The sequence below is a fragment of the Cenococcum geophilum genome, assembly GCF_001692895.1.
Source record: "Cenococcum geophilum 1.58 unplaced genomic scaffold K441scaffold_118, whole genome shotgun sequence".
NCBI classification, from domain to species: Eukaryota; Fungi; Ascomycota; class Dothideomycetes; order Gloniales; family Gloniaceae; genus Cenococcum; species Cenococcum geophilum.
In genome coordinates this window covers 130,073-146,108 of record NW_027137676.1, presented here as the reverse complement: position 1 = coordinate 146,108, position 16,036 = coordinate 130,073, and the positions used below count along the sequence as shown (strand labels likewise).

Genomic DNA, 16,036 nt, shown 5'->3' with positions numbered 1-16,036 from the left:
CAGGGATTTTGAAAGCATGCATCCGAATATCCATGCTAGTAGGATACCCTCCACACTTACCGTTTTAATCGCGCTGTGGCTTTGGTACTATTGGAAGCTGAAGTTGCTGCCCCGTGAGAATTCGCTAAAAATCAGACGAGAGCTGGCCTATTTCGTGATGCTATCGTCCATGCGGATGGCCGTGGATGCCTTGGGGCTCTACATTACTCGCATTGACTCGTCACAATACCACAAGGCCCAGGCGCAATGTACTAAGATCGGTTCGAATTTGGGGTTCGTGGTTAGATCATGCAGGGATATGGAGAGTTGGCTGACTGAAGGAATGCTTGCATTGGGCTGAAAGGAATAAGGAAACCGTTGGAATACTTTTTCGTGGTAATGAAGCTCACCTACACCGTACTTTCATTGGTTATGATGCTGCCAGCGCCTGGGCATTATCTGAGGTTTTCGGTGACGTGGACCCCCTGCCCTCGGAGGTCGGCGAGCTGGCAGCGGCTGAAAGTTACCCGAATGTAGCCTCAGCCTTACAACGCATTTATTGGACCAATGGTAGCGAGACGTGGTCCAGATGCTTACATCCTTGGCATGCATAACCTCCCTCTCAATGGTTTGGCTAGCTGTCCATGAAATGTAACGTAATCCTTCGAGGGATGTACCTCGCCGTTCAAACGATTAATCCTTCGTAGGATGCAGCTGCGTCCTTTGGTTGCATTTGCACTTATATCTAGCTGTCTCCCTTCTGTCTTCTAGTTGTCAAAACATGTTGCTAGTATTGTAATTTATTTGCTTTGTGCTTCCCCATCCCTGTCAAATTAACTTGTGAGCACTATTACACATCTTTACAAAAATATCTATTGGAATACAATTCTTTCGTCAAACTACTTACGAAACGCTATGGAATCGCCTGTGGCCTCAGATGTTGAGAAGAATGGTGGAGATTACGCCCATTTAACTAACACGTCTATCAAGAGTTTCGGGTGGGAGGGGATTAGTGTCACTGTGAAGGACCGTCAAACAAAACAACCCAAAGATATTTTGTCGAGCGTTAATGGAATGATTAAAGCTGGTAAGACATCTTTTTACACTATTCGACTACATTTACCAGATTTTGGGACGAAAACTAAATCCTTTTGTCTCCTAGGTGAGCTACTTGCTCTAATGGGCCCAAGGTGGGTGTCTACGCAAAAGACTCGGAAATCAAGCTAACCCGTACCATTCAGCGGTTCCGGCAAGACTACATTACTCAACGTACTTGCTCATCGAGAAGCGACTCCAAGTGCTTCTGTACAGAAATCTCTTTACCTTAATGGGAAGGAAACATCTTTGAAGGACTTTCGCAAGATCAGCTCATATGTTGAGCAAGAGGATGCCCTAATTGGATCTTTGACCGTGAAAGAAACCCTATATTTTGCGGCAAGATTATCGTTACCCAGGTCGGTGGAGCAGTTCTGTTGGAAATGATACGGAGGCTAATCATGCACAAGCTCTATTGGCAAATCGGAGAGAGTTGCAAGAATCGACGCCCTTGTTGCAGCATTTGGTCTTCAAGGGCAAGCAGGTACACTTATCGGCACACCGATCCGCAAGGGTCTCAGTGGCGGACAGAAGCGGCGAATAAGCGTAGCTAGCCAACTTATCACCAGTCCAAAACTTCTGTTCCTCGACGAGCCGACAAGTGGCTTGGATTCAGCTGCAAGCTTCGAAGTCATCTCCTTTGTGAGAAATATTGCTAAGAAGCACAATGTACGCGATTGTTGGATCATACTTTGCTGTTTCTTTAGACTAATTCTTTTTAGCTTCTCGTGATCGCTAGCATCCATCAACCTTCTACCACGACGTTTGAGCTTTTCGACAAGCTCCTCCTGCTGTCGCGCGGCAGAACCGCCTACAATGGTCCAGTCTCTGATGTCAAGGAATATTTCGACTCAATGGGATATAAGATGCCCTTGTACATGAACCCGGCAGAGTTCGTCATCGAGCTAGTGAACACGGATTTTTCTCGGAATCAGGAAAAGGCAACTGAGCAGTTGGATAACATTCAGGGCTTATGGAGCAAGTCAGAGAATGCATTGACAGTCGTCCGGGAGATAGAAGGAGAGACTTCAGGTTCTGCGGAGACCAAATGGGAGGATGAACATGGGTCGGCCAATAAATTTATGCTTCCTCTCACGCTGATACACCGTTCCTTTATTAAGAGTTATCGGGACGTCGTCGCCTACGGAATTCGTATTGCAATGTATATGGGACTCGCGATCATGATGGGGACAGTATGGCTACGTCTTGGAACGGGTCAAGAGAATATCGAATCTTTTATTAACGCAATTGTGAGCTCTCCCTTGCTCTCAGTGTTTTCTGGCATTGCTAACAAGTTTATAGTTCTTCGGCGGCGCCTTCATGTCTTTCATGGCGGTGAGTATTTCCTACGTATGATGGTTTAAGGTACTAATGCTGATCGGATGTACTAGGTTGCTTATATCCCAGCTTTCTTGGAAGACCGACAACTTTACATTAAGGAAAGAGCGAATGGCCTTTATGGCCCAACTGCTTTCATGGTCGCTAACTTCATGGTCGGCCTCCCATATCTATGTAGAAGCCTTCATCACCTCTGGAACTACAGCTGCTAATAGAAGTTTAGTCATCATTTCGCTTCTCTTCTCCGTTGTAACCTACTGGCTCTCCAACTTCCGACCATCAGCTGAAGGGTTCTGGATCTGGGTTATGTGGCTCTTCCTTGATCTCGTCGCCGCTGAGTCCCTAGTCGTGTTCTTGTCCAGCCTTGTGCCAATCTTTGTAATTGCTCTTGCAGCTACAGCGTTTGCAAACGGTTTATGGATGAGCGTCAATGGTTTCATGGTAGCTCCCGAAACCTTGAACGTCTTCTGGCGATACGTCTTCCACTACATTGATTATCAAGCCTACGTCTTCCGAGGCATGATGGTCAATGAGTTTGGCTATAGAACGTATGAGTGTGACAGCAAGTGCCACTGCATGTATGTCACAGATCTTGCAGACCAGTGTAAGATTGATGGCAAAGGCGTTTTGGCCACATATAACTTCGACACGCAGAATACTGGCAAATATGTCGGTTATATGTTGCTAATAACCCTGGGATATAGACTTTTCGGTTGGTTGGTTATGTATCTTCGCCGCCACTAATCCGGTCGTCTGAGGTTGGATTGACGGGTTCAATGTGCCCAACAGTCAGCCTAGCTGCGAGCTTGAGCCTCACAGCTGACTGACCGCGTCAATTGGATCCAGTGATGTCAGCGGTTAGGTTAGGTTACAAAAATGAGGCCAAAACCGATCCAAAATTCGGATTTAGGCTACTAACCGGTTATGTAACCGGTTAAACCAGATCAACCGGATAAAATATATAGATTTTGGAGTAATATAGTGTATAAAGCGGTAAAGGTGCTTAAGGAAGGTACGGAGGAGTTGTATAAAGTAATNAAATAGTATATAGAGNTCCTATAAAGCTTGCAGGACGTCAGCAGTGATATTAGCGATCAATNNGCAAATTAGAACGTCGTACTTACTATCGCGAGTCTTGGCATGGTGTTNAACGACNATTAGTNNTNAATTATAAAACAATGAGGGCAGTATATGGGCAGTAATAAGGGTAACGCGATGAGGGCAGTAATAAGGGTAGTAATAATAAAGGCGACGCGTTATGGGCGACGTGATATAGGCGACGCGATGGGGATAACGCGGTTAGGAATAACCACCGTAACTTTATTAACTCCATTAAATTAACTACATCNAATGGATCTGGTNATCTANAAAGCCTNNAACGGATTAACTAGGGCGTTGCTACACGGCAATTTTAAGCCAATAGACGAGGCTTGGCTCCCTTAGGTGACGTTCGCCCTTACCCAAATCCTTACCACTAAGGCCTTACTGGTTCCTGGTTACCTGGTTATCGCTAAAACTTCAGAACCGATCCAGATTAAGCCAATAAAATCGTCTAACCGGTTAGGCTTTGAATTTTGGTTTAACCGAACCGATCCAATGAAGTAACCTAACCAGTGACATCACTGATTGGATCGCTCGCTGTCCGCTGACTGTTGGATAACTTACGCGGGCTGTCACGCTGTCAGCTAGCTGTCCCAATTAGGAAAGTTGTATAGACTTTGTGGTATTTTATTGCAGATTTTTGGCAGTAACTCTTTATATATAAATATTAATATTACCTAATTAAAAATTAGCCCTAATTTATCTAATATAGTATTTAAATATAGTTAAATTCGTCCTATGTACCCGTAGAGACTTAAAAAGGTAGGTAGAATAGTTAGTAATAAGGGCTCTAGAGGCTCTATTTCTATATTAGATTTAATTAAAATATAAAGCTCTATTAAATATACCTTACTAAGCCAGCTTTTCTACTTTTCTAGTTAGCTTATAGCTAACAAAATTAAGATTTAAGTTCGTTAACTAATGTATAGTTAAAGCTCTATTAAAGTTAATATAGTTAATTAAACTACTTAATAAATGGCCTTTAATTAACTACTACCTCTAATACTAATCTGCTTTAATTATATTAGCTAATAGTCTATAACGCTTATCGGTAATAATCTTTTTAACTTAACTAAGTCTTATTTATATATAGAGCTTATCGCCGGTATAGAGAATATATTAAAAGTAATCTTAGTAAGTGTTAGATTATAAATCTAATAGGAAAGAAGTAGAGGAAGAAGCTCTACTACCTAGCTAATGCGTAAAATATAATATATGTTGCATTTTATATAGGTAATAAAATGGTAAATTTTAGTATAGGAGAATGGGTTTACGGTGCATAATAGAGATATTGGAGAGAATGTTTTATTTATCGTAGCTAAGTAAGAGATTCCTATAGGTTTCTTAACTTCTACCAAAAGTTTTAGCTTATTACTAAATCTTACCACTAAGGCAGCGTGCTGTTAGTTAGCTGCAGTCTTATAGCTGATTGCCACAACTCTATAAGCTCGCTGACTGCTTACCTAGGTACGTTATCAGCCTCTTGGCAGCGACGCTGTCAGCGACGCTGACTCTCGGACACGCCGGACGGGTCGCCTCCTATACTACATATAAGCCCACCGGTTGGTGTTCGGTTCCAAGCCTTTAAACGTATTTTTTTGCTTAATCATCTTTATGATGGTGGTTTTGTCTTTCCAACAGTGTGGCGGAACAAATTCGGTGCACACAAACTCAATTGAAGTGGTGAGGGGCTCTCAAATGCCTGATTAAGATTGCGAATTGTATTTACGAGGCTTGCGGAGTGCTTTTTGGTGTTGGATTGAAAACGGCGCTTAGTCTGAGTTCCTTGTAGCATTAACTCGCCTCTATATTTCTTTTTATGGGAGAACCCTCAAGACTCTTAAGCTTTCGTCCCCTGCATCGATCATTTCGGCTGACGTTTTATTCCTACAATTGGGACTGTTATTTTCGGGATCCCTAGAATGGCAATTAAGCGACCTCGGCCCCTCGAATGTGATCACCACCACTCCGCACTTGTCTCCGCTATGATTAATTAATTACTCTTTATTTCTCGACGAAGTTGCTACTCCCCTCTCCAAGCCATCGCACTTCTTTGCTGATCCCACTTGGCCTCTAGCACCGGTAGCAACGCAAGATGCCTACAGCAATTCGCGTCTCCCCCACTCACGCAGCACGCGCCATCAATCTCCTCCGCACCGTCCAGTATACACACCCGCCGTCTTGCCCGTGCCACTCTAACCCGGGCCACCACCACCATGAGTATACACACCCGCCGTCTTGCCCGTGCCACTCTAACCCGGGCCACCACCACCATGCAACACCTTCCTTAGTAAATCAAGCTCGGCGGTCTCTCGCTACACCAATTGATGCTTCTCAGCAGAAGGAATATGCCTTTGAAATGGCAGCATCAAGTATAAGGTTCGGTCCGGGATGTACAAAAGAGGTGGGAATGGATTTCAAAAACATGGGAGCGAAGAAGGTCATGGTGGTTACAGATAGCACTGTGAAGAAGCTGAATGCTATGAAGCAGGTAGTGCAGGCCTTGGAAGCTGAGGGAATTGCGTTTGAGGTATTCGACGGCGTGCGGGTGGAACCGAAGGACAGCTCGTGAGTGGGTTTCTTACAGTAGGGCACTGTAATTATATTATTTTAGGAGAAGAGAAAGTGACATTTATGTTCCAAGGAAATTATGCTGATAGGATTGTAGAATTAAAACTGCAATTGCCGCCGCGAAACCATACCAGCCTGATGCCCTTTTAGCCGTTGGCGGAGGGTCAGTAATAGACACCGCAAAGTTAATGAATCTTTATACTACACTCCCTGGTCCGTATCTCATATATTTCTACTAGCTATGTCTCTGACTAACGTAACTCTCAAGACGCCGAATTCCTCGACTTTGTAAATGCACCCCTAGGTAAAGGTAAACCAATTACTAAAGGCCTCAAGCCTCTCATTGCCGTCCCTACGACCGCAGGTACTGGCTCGGAAACTACGGGCACAGCGATCTTTGATCTTGTTTCAAAGCGTGCTAAAACTGGTATTGCACACCGTAATCTTAAGCCCACATTAGGGATATGCGATCCCCTAAATACACGTACAATGCCATCGGCTGTGCACGCTTCCTCAGGCCTAGATGTGCTGTGTCATTCTCTAGAATCTTGGACAGCCATCCCATACTATGAGCGGGTCCCAAGACCAACAAATCCGATCAATCGGCCGGCGTACCAAGGCGCGAACCCAATATCTGACATATTCTCTCTCCAAGCTCTACGAAGCACTATCAAATACCTTCCGCGCGCAGTGAAGGACCCTGAGGACCACGAAGCGCAGAGTCAGATGCTTTTGGCAGCGACTCTGGCCGGCATAGGTTTTGGTAATGCAGGCGTCCATCTATGCCATGGGATGAGCTATCCAATATCAGGTCAAAACCCTGGGTACAAACACCCGGGATACCAGGTGGACAGCCCGATTATCCCGCATGGCGTGAGCGTTGCCGTTACTGCGCCGGCTGTGTTCAAATTCACAGGTGCTTCGAATCCAGAGAGGCATCTCGCAGCTGCGGAGTGCTTCGGCGTTGATGTAAGCCAGGTGAAGAAGGAAAGTGCGGGCGAGGTGTTAAGCGAAGCTCTTGCAGACTTCCTAGTGAAATTAGGTGACCAGCCTCGGGGGTTGAAGGCACTAGGATTTGGTAAAGAGCATGTNGATGCACTGGTGGAGGGCACGATCCCGCAGGCTAGGGTTCTGATGCTAGCACCGAACTTAGAGATGACGAATTTGGATGCAGAGAGGGAGCAGCTTACGGGATTGTTTGAGGAAGCAATGGAGTATTAGTTACGCGATATTACCAAAATTCTTATAATGGTCTGGAACAAAACGGGTCCTCAAGACACATTCGCGACGCCTGACGTATTACGGGCAAATGTGCAACTATCCAGGATGGCGGAATATGTAATGTCGCCTGAACGGTTCAATGTATATACTTTAAAGGAATGTGAAGAACAAATCATCTTGATGTGACATTACCTCCTGAAAACCTCTTCTTGTGCATAAAACCGCTGTCTAAACTTACATTACAAGACACATTTCCCCTAGGAAGCTGTCTAGCTGTTTCGACTATGGTGATAAGGTGTCTTACTCAAAGATAGTGGTGCTCCCGGATGTCCTCGGCAACAGACTTGGAGCTGACTCAAGCTTATATACTCCTTTTTTTAACGTATCTTCTAGTTTAACCATCAGAATCGCGGTTGAGTCTTCGCTTGGCTCTCCAAATACGAGTTCTGAATATCTTCGATGGTCTAGTGGTCATGATTTCCGCTTGTCAAGATACATCTCAACAAGCGCGGGAGGTAAGCCACTTAACTAAACGTTAATTAACAATAAAACTAACCTCTATCAAGACCGGGGTTCGATTCCCCGTCGGAGAGCTTCTTTTTTTGGCATTTTAGAGGATGCCGGAGGTGGTGTCGTGGGAGAGAGATGAAGGCTGGCCTGTAGAAATTTTTGATGGGTGGTTGCGCCGCAGCTAGCAGGGTGATTTGCGGCTGGACTGTGGCTGTGTGGGCTGGACAAAGCCACTGACATCAACGAACTTTTGAAGTCCCAGACGATCTGATGTCTATCTTTTCCAAGGGTCCAAGGGTCCCCACGAGAGGGGTTCAGTAACTTCATAAACCCTGCCTGATACATACGCTTCTATTATTCTTCACCCTTTACCCCTAATTGATTAATTGGCTGATTGATTTCACATTCATACTCTGCCAGCTTCCTGCTCAAAACCAACTCGTGACATTTTAACCCCACGCAATCACCCCTCCTAATTTCTGGGCGCCTCTCGCAACCCTCCAACCTACATATTCCAGTCCTACGTCAAACTTAAAACCCTCTGCTTTGCTATATCGCGGTCATGGCGACTCCTACTTCAGCAAACCTCCCCACGAGGACCTTGACTCAAGGTAGCGATGACGATGCCATTCCTGGCGAGGATACCAGCGAGGTAGGTTTTACAGCCTCCAAGAAAACAAATCACATATGAAGGCCGAGCTGACAGCGAATAGGTTACCAAGCTATTCCAAGAGCGCCTTCAAGCTTGGAAGCATGCCATTGCATATCTCGAAGACTACATCACCGCAACGGAGAAGCTGCAGCATGCGCATGGCAAAGAATACGAGAAAGTGCTCAAGGTCCGTAGGAGATACCGTTACAGTCGGAAATCTCTGGCGCGTGCTAATTGAGACCATATAGACGGTGTCACATCCTTTGAGGGAAGGACATCACTTTGATCAGTCTCTTGGTGGTATTGCGGGCATGTTCGAGAACATCAGGTCCAACACGCAGGTAAAGAATTTCGTGCGTCCACTTTTGGTGTATGTGTGCTGATCACTTCTTCCAGGGTATCTCCAATTCGCATTACGATACCGCAAAAGCAATCAAAGGCTCTATCCTCCCCGTATTCGAGCGACTCCACTCCGAGATCAAGAATAAGACTAAGGAGCTCGCGAAGGGTGCTGGAAAAGGCGCCAAGGCGGTGGACAAGGCCAGGAACGTTACTCAAAAGCACATTGAACTGCTAGGCCAGCACACAGCGACCTTCGACTCTACTGGTGGCAAAGTGGCTGCTTCTGATGACCCATATGTAATCCAACGTGGTGTGATGCACCGCCTGAACAAGCAAATTCAGGAAGAGAACAACAACCGCCAAGACATGATATCGGTTCAGAACAGCTTTGCCCGGTTTGAAGCGCATATCATCCAGACCATGCAGCAAGGTATGGGCCAATTCATGCAGGTGGTCAGCAGCCAGGCCGAGCAAACGAGGGTTATGTACGGCGACATAGTTGGGACAGCTCAGCGCATCCCACCCGACTTCGAATGGAATGGCTTCATCCACCGCAACGACGGCGTTCTGATCGATCCATCCGCACCTCCACGCTCCCTGTCCAACGTCTCCTTCCCGAACCAGAACCATCGCTCCACGCAACCCCTGATCGCCGGATCCCTGGAGCGGAAGGGCAAGATCATGAAGAAGTACGACGCAAGCTACTACGTCGTGACGCCGTCGAAATTCCTGCACGAATTCAAAACCGACGACGACTTCGCCAAGGACCCGTCGCCCGAGCTGTCGCTGTACCTCCCCGACTGCATCGCGGGCGCGCTCAACGGCGACAAATTCAACGTCAAGGGCAAGGACGTCAGCAAGGGCAAGGTCGGCAACACCTTCAGCATGTCGCATGAGCTCGCCTTCAAGGCGCACACCCCGCAGTCAGCGCAGCAGTGGTGGGAGATTATCCGTCAGGCGGCCGGCCAGGTCACGAATGAGATGCCCGAGTCCAGCGTCCCCAGCTCGCCGGCTGATACGAGGAAGTCAGAGATGACTAGCCCGATTAGCCCTACGGTTACCGAGGAGAAGCAGATGGCGCCGTTGCAGACGCAGGGTTTGCTGGCTGAGAAGGAGGCTGCTGGGAGTGCGCATCCGACCAGTGCGCATCCAACCAGTGCCACGCCGGCTAGTGCGGGTGTCAATGTAAAGGATGCGGCGCCGGTGTCGGGCGTTGAGAGGAAGCCGGGAGAATACTAGTTTGTGCAAGACGGAGGATGGTGGATAGTTGGATAGAACGTGTTGAGTGCCAGAAACGTGGTGTTGAAAGCTGATTTTGCGGCTCCTTTTCCTTTCGTCTGATGATACCTTTGATATACACACGCAGCGTACGAGCAACATCTTAGTCTAATCTTTCTCCTGCTCTCCCGCATCGACGTGACCCATTATGCCCTAGTCGTTGTCGCCGTGATTACCCCTGTCCGGTATTTCCGTCCTATCATCTTGACTCCAGTCACCAAGCAGAGCACCTGAGGCCACTCAATCCCACATCTGCCGCACATTCAAATTCACCCTCTTCCCACCCATCCAGCCCCTCCACGCCTCGAAGTCCCCTCCCTCTCCGCCCCCCGCCGCCGGCCAGTCCGCCAGATACGCCGGACACGTCCCCGCCACGATCTGCGGGACGCCATGCCACGCGAACCGCGCCTCGCCGCCCATATACACCGCGCTCCCGGACGGCAGGCGCAGCGCCAGCACCGTCTTCCCAGCGCCTTCCCAGTCTCTCTCCTCGCGCTCCTCACCCTCTACCCCCGGGCACCCCTCCCCACCCCCCTCTTTTCCCTCCCTCAGCGCACCCGCATCCCCCGGCCCAACAACAAAAACCCCCTCGCACCCCAAACTCACGCTGCTCAACCCCTTCCTGCACCCCTCCGCCACGTCCCGATGCAGACTCAGCGTATCCCCCGGCGAGTACAGGTTCACGATCGCGGCCTGCGGCTCCGCGTCGGCGAAGACGGCGGTCAACAGCGCGGCGATGTCCGGGGGGAAGGGCGGCGGCGGGGAGGTGGGGTAGCGCTTTGCGGTCCAGTCGTATTGGCCGCCGAGGGTGAGCCAGCGGAGCTTGCGGGTTAGCAAGGGGGTGGGAGGGAGCGGGGTGTGGAGGGGGGGGGGGGGGGGGGGGGGGGGGGGGGGGGGGGGGGGGGGGGGGGGGGGGGGGGGGGGGGGGGGGCGAGGGGTGTTGGGAGGTTTGGGGGTTGCGTGAAGAAAGAGGTGGAGACGGGGTTTGGGGGCCTGGATGGAGAGGTGGGGTTGGAGGGGTAGGCTAGGGTGTAGTGCGTGTGGAGGTTTGTGAGGTGGAGTGGGTTGGAGAGGTCGCGGTGGAGGAGGCGGGAGAGGAGTGTGAGTTGGGTGGAGGGCGGGAGGAGGGCGGGGAGGATGTGCAGGCCTGGAGGGGGTTAGTTGAGCGTAGGAAGCTGGGATATAGGGAGGATCATGTGGGTAGGTAGTGTGGTTGTGCGTTTGATAGGTGGCATTGTAAGACGGTTGGAGAATAGAAGAGTTGACAGAGGGTGTTAAAATTGTTAAGGAAAGTCATGGAGATGAGAGATATGAAATAGATAAAGAGAGTAGTACATACCTGGCATATGAGAATGCTCATATACAAGGATTGGAGGGTCTATCAGACCACCTTGGCTGTTAGTGGGTTCTTGGATTCCTTCGAATGCTCGGAAGGCCGCAGTCAGCTCCTCAGGGTTGTATTCTTTGATAACCTTGATATGCCTTTTCTGCTCTTCCAACAGTCCTCTTTTAAAGTCTATTATATCTGGGTCTTTGTCCAGATCCCGTAATTTCATTTTTTGGTACTTCTTATAGACATTTCGAATATGGTCTGGAGGCTTCTCGTGAGGGTCGAGGTGTTGTGACGAAGCCATCTAGGGTTTCTATTTCATTGTATCTTTACAGGATGACTTCGAGACTCACGGTAGAAGACTCAGGACTCGTTAATAGAATAAATAGGATCATGATATTGATGATATTGATGAGTTGTCAAGGGTGACAATTTCGTGAAAGCCAAGATTTTCCCGATTCAGCGCGTTTCGCGAGCTCTCACAGGTCGGGAAGTGTTTACTGACACACAACAACCACCCTTCAGTCCACTCAACGAGCCAAACCCTCCCCGGATATCCACTAACAACCAGGAAACGCGACTATAAATTCCATGACCTCAATTTGCCTCTCACGGATTTCTTAATCCTACTCGTTTAACTCATTTACGGCTTTTTGTTCCGTCTTCACCTCCTTGGAGATTTGTCTGACGGTCAAAGCCTTGTTGCTTACCATTGAAGAAGAATTTGAAACCGGAGATATTCTCTGCAGGAGCCATGGAGAATTACCAGAGGATGGAAAAGATTGGAGAGGGTAAGAATATGATTTTGCAAAGAGCTAGCCCTCCGTGGGCATCTAGCCCGCATTACGAGGCCTCAACACCGTTTACTAACATTTGAGTGCTCCAATAGGGACGTACGGTGTTGTGTACAAAGCTAAAGATCTCACGACCAAAGACCACCGCATTGTTGCGCTCAAGAAGATCCGTCTCGAAGCTGAAGACGAAGGCGTTCCCAGCACGGCCATTCGAGAAATCTCTCTCCTGAAAGAAATGAACGACCCAAACATCGTGCGTCTCCTCAACATTGTGCATGCCGATGGCCACAAACTGTACCTCGTATTCGAATACCTTGACCTGGACCTGAAGAAGTATATGGAGGCGCTTCCGGTAAGCCAAGGTGGTCGGGGTAAACCTCTTCCCGAAGGCTCCGGTAGCGCGCTACAAAGTCTGGGTCTGGGTGCAGATATGGTTAAGAAGTTTATGAGCCAGTTAGTTGAAGGCGTGCGGTACTGCCATGCTCATCGGGTGCTGCACCGCGATCTAAAGCCGCAGAATTTGTTGATTGACAAAGAGGGCAATTTGAAATTAGCTGATTTCGGTTTGGCGAGGGCGTTCGGTGTGCCATTGAGGACTTACACCCATGAGGTATGCATTCTTGGATATCCTTCCTCTTCATTGCATATTTTGTTAATACGTAATAGGTCGTCACACTGTGGTATCGCGCCCCAGAGATTTTGCTTGGTGGCCGACAGTATTCCACCGGAGTGGATATGTGGTCTGTAGGCTGCATTTTTGCAGAGATGTGCACTCGGAAGCCACTCTTCCCAGGTGACTCGGAGATTGATGAAATCTTTAAGATTTTCCGGTAAGTTCTGCTATTACTGCAAGACCGCGGTTTGTACACTTCTATGTATAGCATCTAACAATCAACAGCGTTCTCGGTACACCTACAGAACAAGAATGGCCTGGCGTAACATCATTCCCAGATTTTAAGGCCTCGTTCCCTAAGTGGAACAGAACGGACATCGCAACAGTTGTCCAGAACTTGGATGATCAAGGTCTTGATCTCCTTGATGCCCTCCTTGTTTATGATCCTGCCGGCCGTATTTCCGCTAAGCAAGCCGTCATTCACCCGTACTTCACAGAGGGCAGCTATGTTTACCCTGGCCGACAGCCGCTAACAAATGGCTTTCACTAAGCTACCATATATATACGAAGTATCATGTCGCGGGCCAGGAGTTTAAGGATGGTTGGCATTCTTGGGCATAGACGCAGGTGAGGATGCTTGGTACTTGAAAGGGGAGAGTCTCTACTAGACTTTTAATGCTGCCTATTATTTTTTTTGAAGCATGATGGCATAAATTGCGGATAGGGCTGTCACAGGCGTTATGGAAGCTTTGTTTCTCTCTTTGGTTTTGGATGTATAGGTTGGTTTCCTGACGCCGGTACTTCTGGATAGAAAGGCATGATTGTGTAACCTTTGACGCCGTAAGCTTAAGATGCCTGAATTATCAGGCGTACACGAATTACGATATGAATGCAAAACGTCCCCTTAATAAATGCGCAAGCTCGGAAGGCATCAGTAAACATTCCTACATTTGATATCCCTAATCAAAACAGCCCCCTTCTCCGCCCATCTAAATCCCAGAAAGCACGAAAGTAGACCCTGCATATCACCCACTAATGTCGTGCATCCGTGCTTTCCGCTCCCGTCAGCCCTACCGCGCTCGCTCCCGAACCACCCGCTCCCGAACCGCGCCCCTCAACCTCCACCACACCGCACCACACTTCATCAAACTACGCGTCTCCCGCCNCCCTCCCTCCGCCACCCTCTCCTCTCCCCATCCCCCCCTCCAGCAATGCCACCAACTCTCCTCCCTCTCTCAACCGGCCCGCGCCTCGTCCTCTACGCGCAAACGCACCACGATAGCTCAGGGACACCGGTGTCGCTGCTGCCGCTGATAACGCAGAACACGGGGGTGACGCACGTCATCGTCGCGGCGATCCATCTGAACGAGGGCCCTGGGAATATCACGCTGAACGACGACCCGTTCGATGCGGAGAAGTTTCGGACGCTGTGGGCGGAGGTGGCGTGGTTGAGGGGTGCGGGAGTTAAGGTGTTGGGGATGCTGGGGGGAGCGGCGAAGGGGAGTTTTGAGAGGTTGGGGGGGAGTGATGAGGAGGTGAGTTGTTTGGGGTGTTTATTATGTTTTGGGAGGAATTTATTTATGTTTGGGAGGGCTGGGTGATGGTACTGTTGAGCAGCTTTGGACCTTGGACTCGGCTTCCATGCTTTCCCTCTCTCCAGATTCCTTTCTACTAGCTCCCTTTCTACCAGCTCCCTTTCTACCAGCTCCCTTTCTCCCGGCTCCCTTCTTCCCAGCTCTCTCACCTACCTAAATCCTATACCGATCCAAACCGCTAACGCCACCCCCCCGCAGTGCGAAGCCTACTACGCTCCCCTCCGCACCCTCCTCCAACACCACCCTCTCGACGGCCTCGACCTCGACATCGAAGAGCCCGTCCCCCTCTCCACCCCCGTCCGCCTCCTCACCCGCCTCCGCGCCGACTTCGGCCCCTCCTTCCTCCTAACCCTCGCCCCCGTCGCCACCGCCCTCCTCCCAGACCCCTCGCACCCGGCGCCCCCACGCCCCGCCTCCCTGGCCCCGAACACTCCAAACCCGCTCCACCGCTCCCTCCCCCACCTCTCCGGCTTCTCGTATGCGGAGCTCGAGGCCTCGCCCGCGGGGCGGCTAGTGGAGTGGTACAACACCCAGTTCTACTGCGGGTGGGGGGATGCGCAGACCACGGGGTGGTACGACGCCATCGTCGCGGCGGGGTGGGATCCACGCAGGGTGGTGCTGGGCGTGGTGACGAATGCGGCGAACGGGGCCGGGCACGTGGGGCTGGGGCTGCTGCGGGAGGTGTGCGGGGTGCTGCGCGCGCGGTATGCGGCGAGAGGAGGGTTCGGCGGGGTCATGGGGTGGGAGTACTTCAATGCGGGGTTGGGGGAGGGGGACAGGGACGTCGTGCGCGCGGTTTCGAGGGCGGAAGAGACGGAGGTGGGCGCGACGCCACCGGCGGGACCAGCGGGCTGGGCCAAGGCGCTCGGCCTCGTCCTACGCGCAGAGACCCCGCCCGCGCCAAGCGCCCCCGCGCCCCCGCTCCCCTCCCCCGCCGCGGTCGTCGCGGCGCTGGCCCAGCCGGCGGTGCCGTGGCCCGGGCGAGACGTCGACGCGTTGGTCGCGCTCGGGTTTTCGCGGCACGAGGCCGTGGCGGCGCTGAATGCGACGGATGGGCACGTGGAGCTGGCGGCTGGGCTGCTGTTTGAGCGGTGAGAGGGGGATTTGGGGTTGGGGGCCAGATGCGCGTGAGCTGAACGGGCTCTGAGCCGGGTGAAACTTTCGTGTGATAGAGAGGAGAAATTGGCGCGGGCTGGCGGTGGCATTGAGTAATTGCATGATGGCAGCGATGATGGCCGAGAGGGAAATGGTCGGGCTGGCTGGGCTGGGTCCGGGGGTGAGGCTGGGGCTGGGGCTATGGTTGGTGCTACGGGTCAGTCTGGGTCGACAGCAGTAGGAGAGGTGGTGACGATGTGCTGATGTGTTGGTGCTGGTGCTGGTGACCATGATGCTCCGGATGGGTGCGGATGCAGTCATGCACGACACGCAACCACTGCCCCATGGGTTATCCCCCCGTTCCCCCAAAAGGACCGTTTTCTGGAAAAAAAATTTAAAAAAAAATCCTAGTATACTTGTACTCCCTAGTATACTCCTTGCTTCACCCCCCGCTTCACCCCCTGCTATACCCCCCGCTATACCCCCGCTATGGTACCCGCTTATAGGGCTGAAGCGAGCTGC

General features: G+C 50.5%; 6 protein-coding genes and 1 non-coding gene across 7 annotated transcripts; 6 read left to right on the top strand and 1 right to left on the bottom strand.

Moving 5' to 3' along the window:
- Positions 1-894: 894 nt before the first annotated feature.
- Positions 895-3,156, top strand: K441DRAFT_649942 (putative ABC transporter; the record flags this gene model as incomplete). The annotated part of the gene is made up of 8 exons (XM_067646960.1): positions 895-1,066; positions 1,142-1,169; positions 1,221-1,433; positions 1,485-1,743; positions 1,797-2,324; positions 2,377-2,409; positions 2,466-2,586; positions 2,636-3,156. The coding sequence occupies 8 exons, from the start codon at positions 895-897 to the stop codon at positions 3,154-3,156; spliced, it is 1,875 nt and encodes a 624-aa protein (XP_067496142.1).
- Positions 3,157-5,608: 2,452 nt separating this feature from the next.
- K441DRAFT_683207 (Dehydroquinate synthase-like protein) lies at positions 5,609-7,305 on the top strand (the record flags this gene model as incomplete). Its single annotated transcript, XM_067651667.1, has 3 exons — positions 5,609-6,081; positions 6,182-6,297; positions 6,353-7,305. 3 exons carry the CDS (start codon positions 5,609-5,611, stop codon positions 7,303-7,305), a joined length of 1,542 nt encoding a protein of 513 aa, XP_067496141.1.
- A 453-nt stretch (positions 7,306-7,758) lies between these two features.
- On the top strand, positions 7,759-7,898 carry K441DRAFT_t39. The gene has a single exon. It is a non-coding gene; the product is annotated as a tRNA-Asp (tRNA).
- Positions 7,899-8,377: 479 nt separating this feature from the next.
- K441DRAFT_598450 (PH domain-containing protein) lies at positions 8,378-10,048 on the top strand (the record flags this gene model as incomplete). Its single annotated transcript, XM_067645115.1, has 4 exons — positions 8,378-8,467; positions 8,529-8,654; positions 8,716-8,808; positions 8,864-10,048. The coding sequence occupies 4 exons, from the start codon at positions 8,378-8,380 to the stop codon at positions 10,046-10,048; spliced, it is 1,494 nt and encodes a 497-aa protein (XP_067496140.1).
- Positions 10,049-10,327: 279 nt separating this feature from the next.
- Positions 10,328-11,721, bottom strand: K441DRAFT_691598 (uncharacterized protein; the record flags this gene model as incomplete). The annotated part of the gene is made up of 4 exons (XM_067652491.1): positions 10,328-10,593; positions 10,645-10,909; positions 11,068-11,234; positions 11,427-11,721. 4 exons carry the CDS (start codon positions 11,719-11,721, stop codon positions 10,328-10,330), a joined length of 993 nt encoding a protein of 330 aa, XP_067496139.1.
- A 220-nt stretch (positions 11,722-11,941) lies between these two features.
- Positions 11,942-13,727, top strand: K441DRAFT_709793 (cell division control protein 2). The gene is made up of 4 exons (XM_067653873.1): positions 11,942-12,208; positions 12,307-12,821; positions 12,878-13,041; positions 13,110-13,727. The coding sequence occupies exons 1-4, from the start codon at positions 12,172-12,174 to the stop codon at positions 13,372-13,374; spliced, it is 981 nt and encodes a 326-aa protein (XP_067496138.1). The 5' UTR covers positions 11,942-12,171; the 3' UTR covers positions 13,375-13,727.
- Positions 13,728-14,197: 470 nt separating this feature from the next.
- On the top strand, positions 14,198-15,945 carry K441DRAFT_672063 (glycoside hydrolase family 18 protein). Its single transcript, XM_067650512.1, has 2 exons — positions 14,198-14,359; positions 14,618-15,945. Exons 1-2 carry the CDS (start codon positions 14,303-14,305, stop codon positions 15,512-15,514), a joined length of 954 nt encoding a protein of 317 aa, XP_067496137.1. The 5' UTR covers positions 14,198-14,302; the 3' UTR covers positions 15,515-15,945.
- Positions 15,946-16,036: the final 91 nt, after the last annotated feature.

Bases quoted from the DNA above. Each gene is read 5' to 3' on its own strand.
- K441DRAFT_709793 (XM_067653873.1), top strand. From the start codon at position 12,172: ATGGAGAATTACCAGAGGATGGAAAAGATTGGAGAGG. The intron at 12,209-12,306 runs GTAAGAATATGA...GTGCTCCAATAG, and splicing joins GATGGAAAAGATTGGAGAGG to GGACGTACGGTGTTGTGTAC. The intron at 13,042-13,109 runs GTAAGTTCTGCT...AACAATCAACAG, and splicing joins GAAATCTTTAAGATTTTCCG to CGTTCTCGGTACACCTACAG.
- K441DRAFT_672063 (XM_067650512.1), top strand. From the start codon at position 14,303: ATGCTGGGGGGAGCGGCGAAGGGGAGTTTTGAGAGGTTGGGGGGGAGT. The intron at 14,360-14,617 runs GTGAGTTGTTTG...ACCCCCCCGCAG, and splicing joins TGGGGGGGAGTGATGAGGAG to TGCGAAGCCTACTACGCTCC.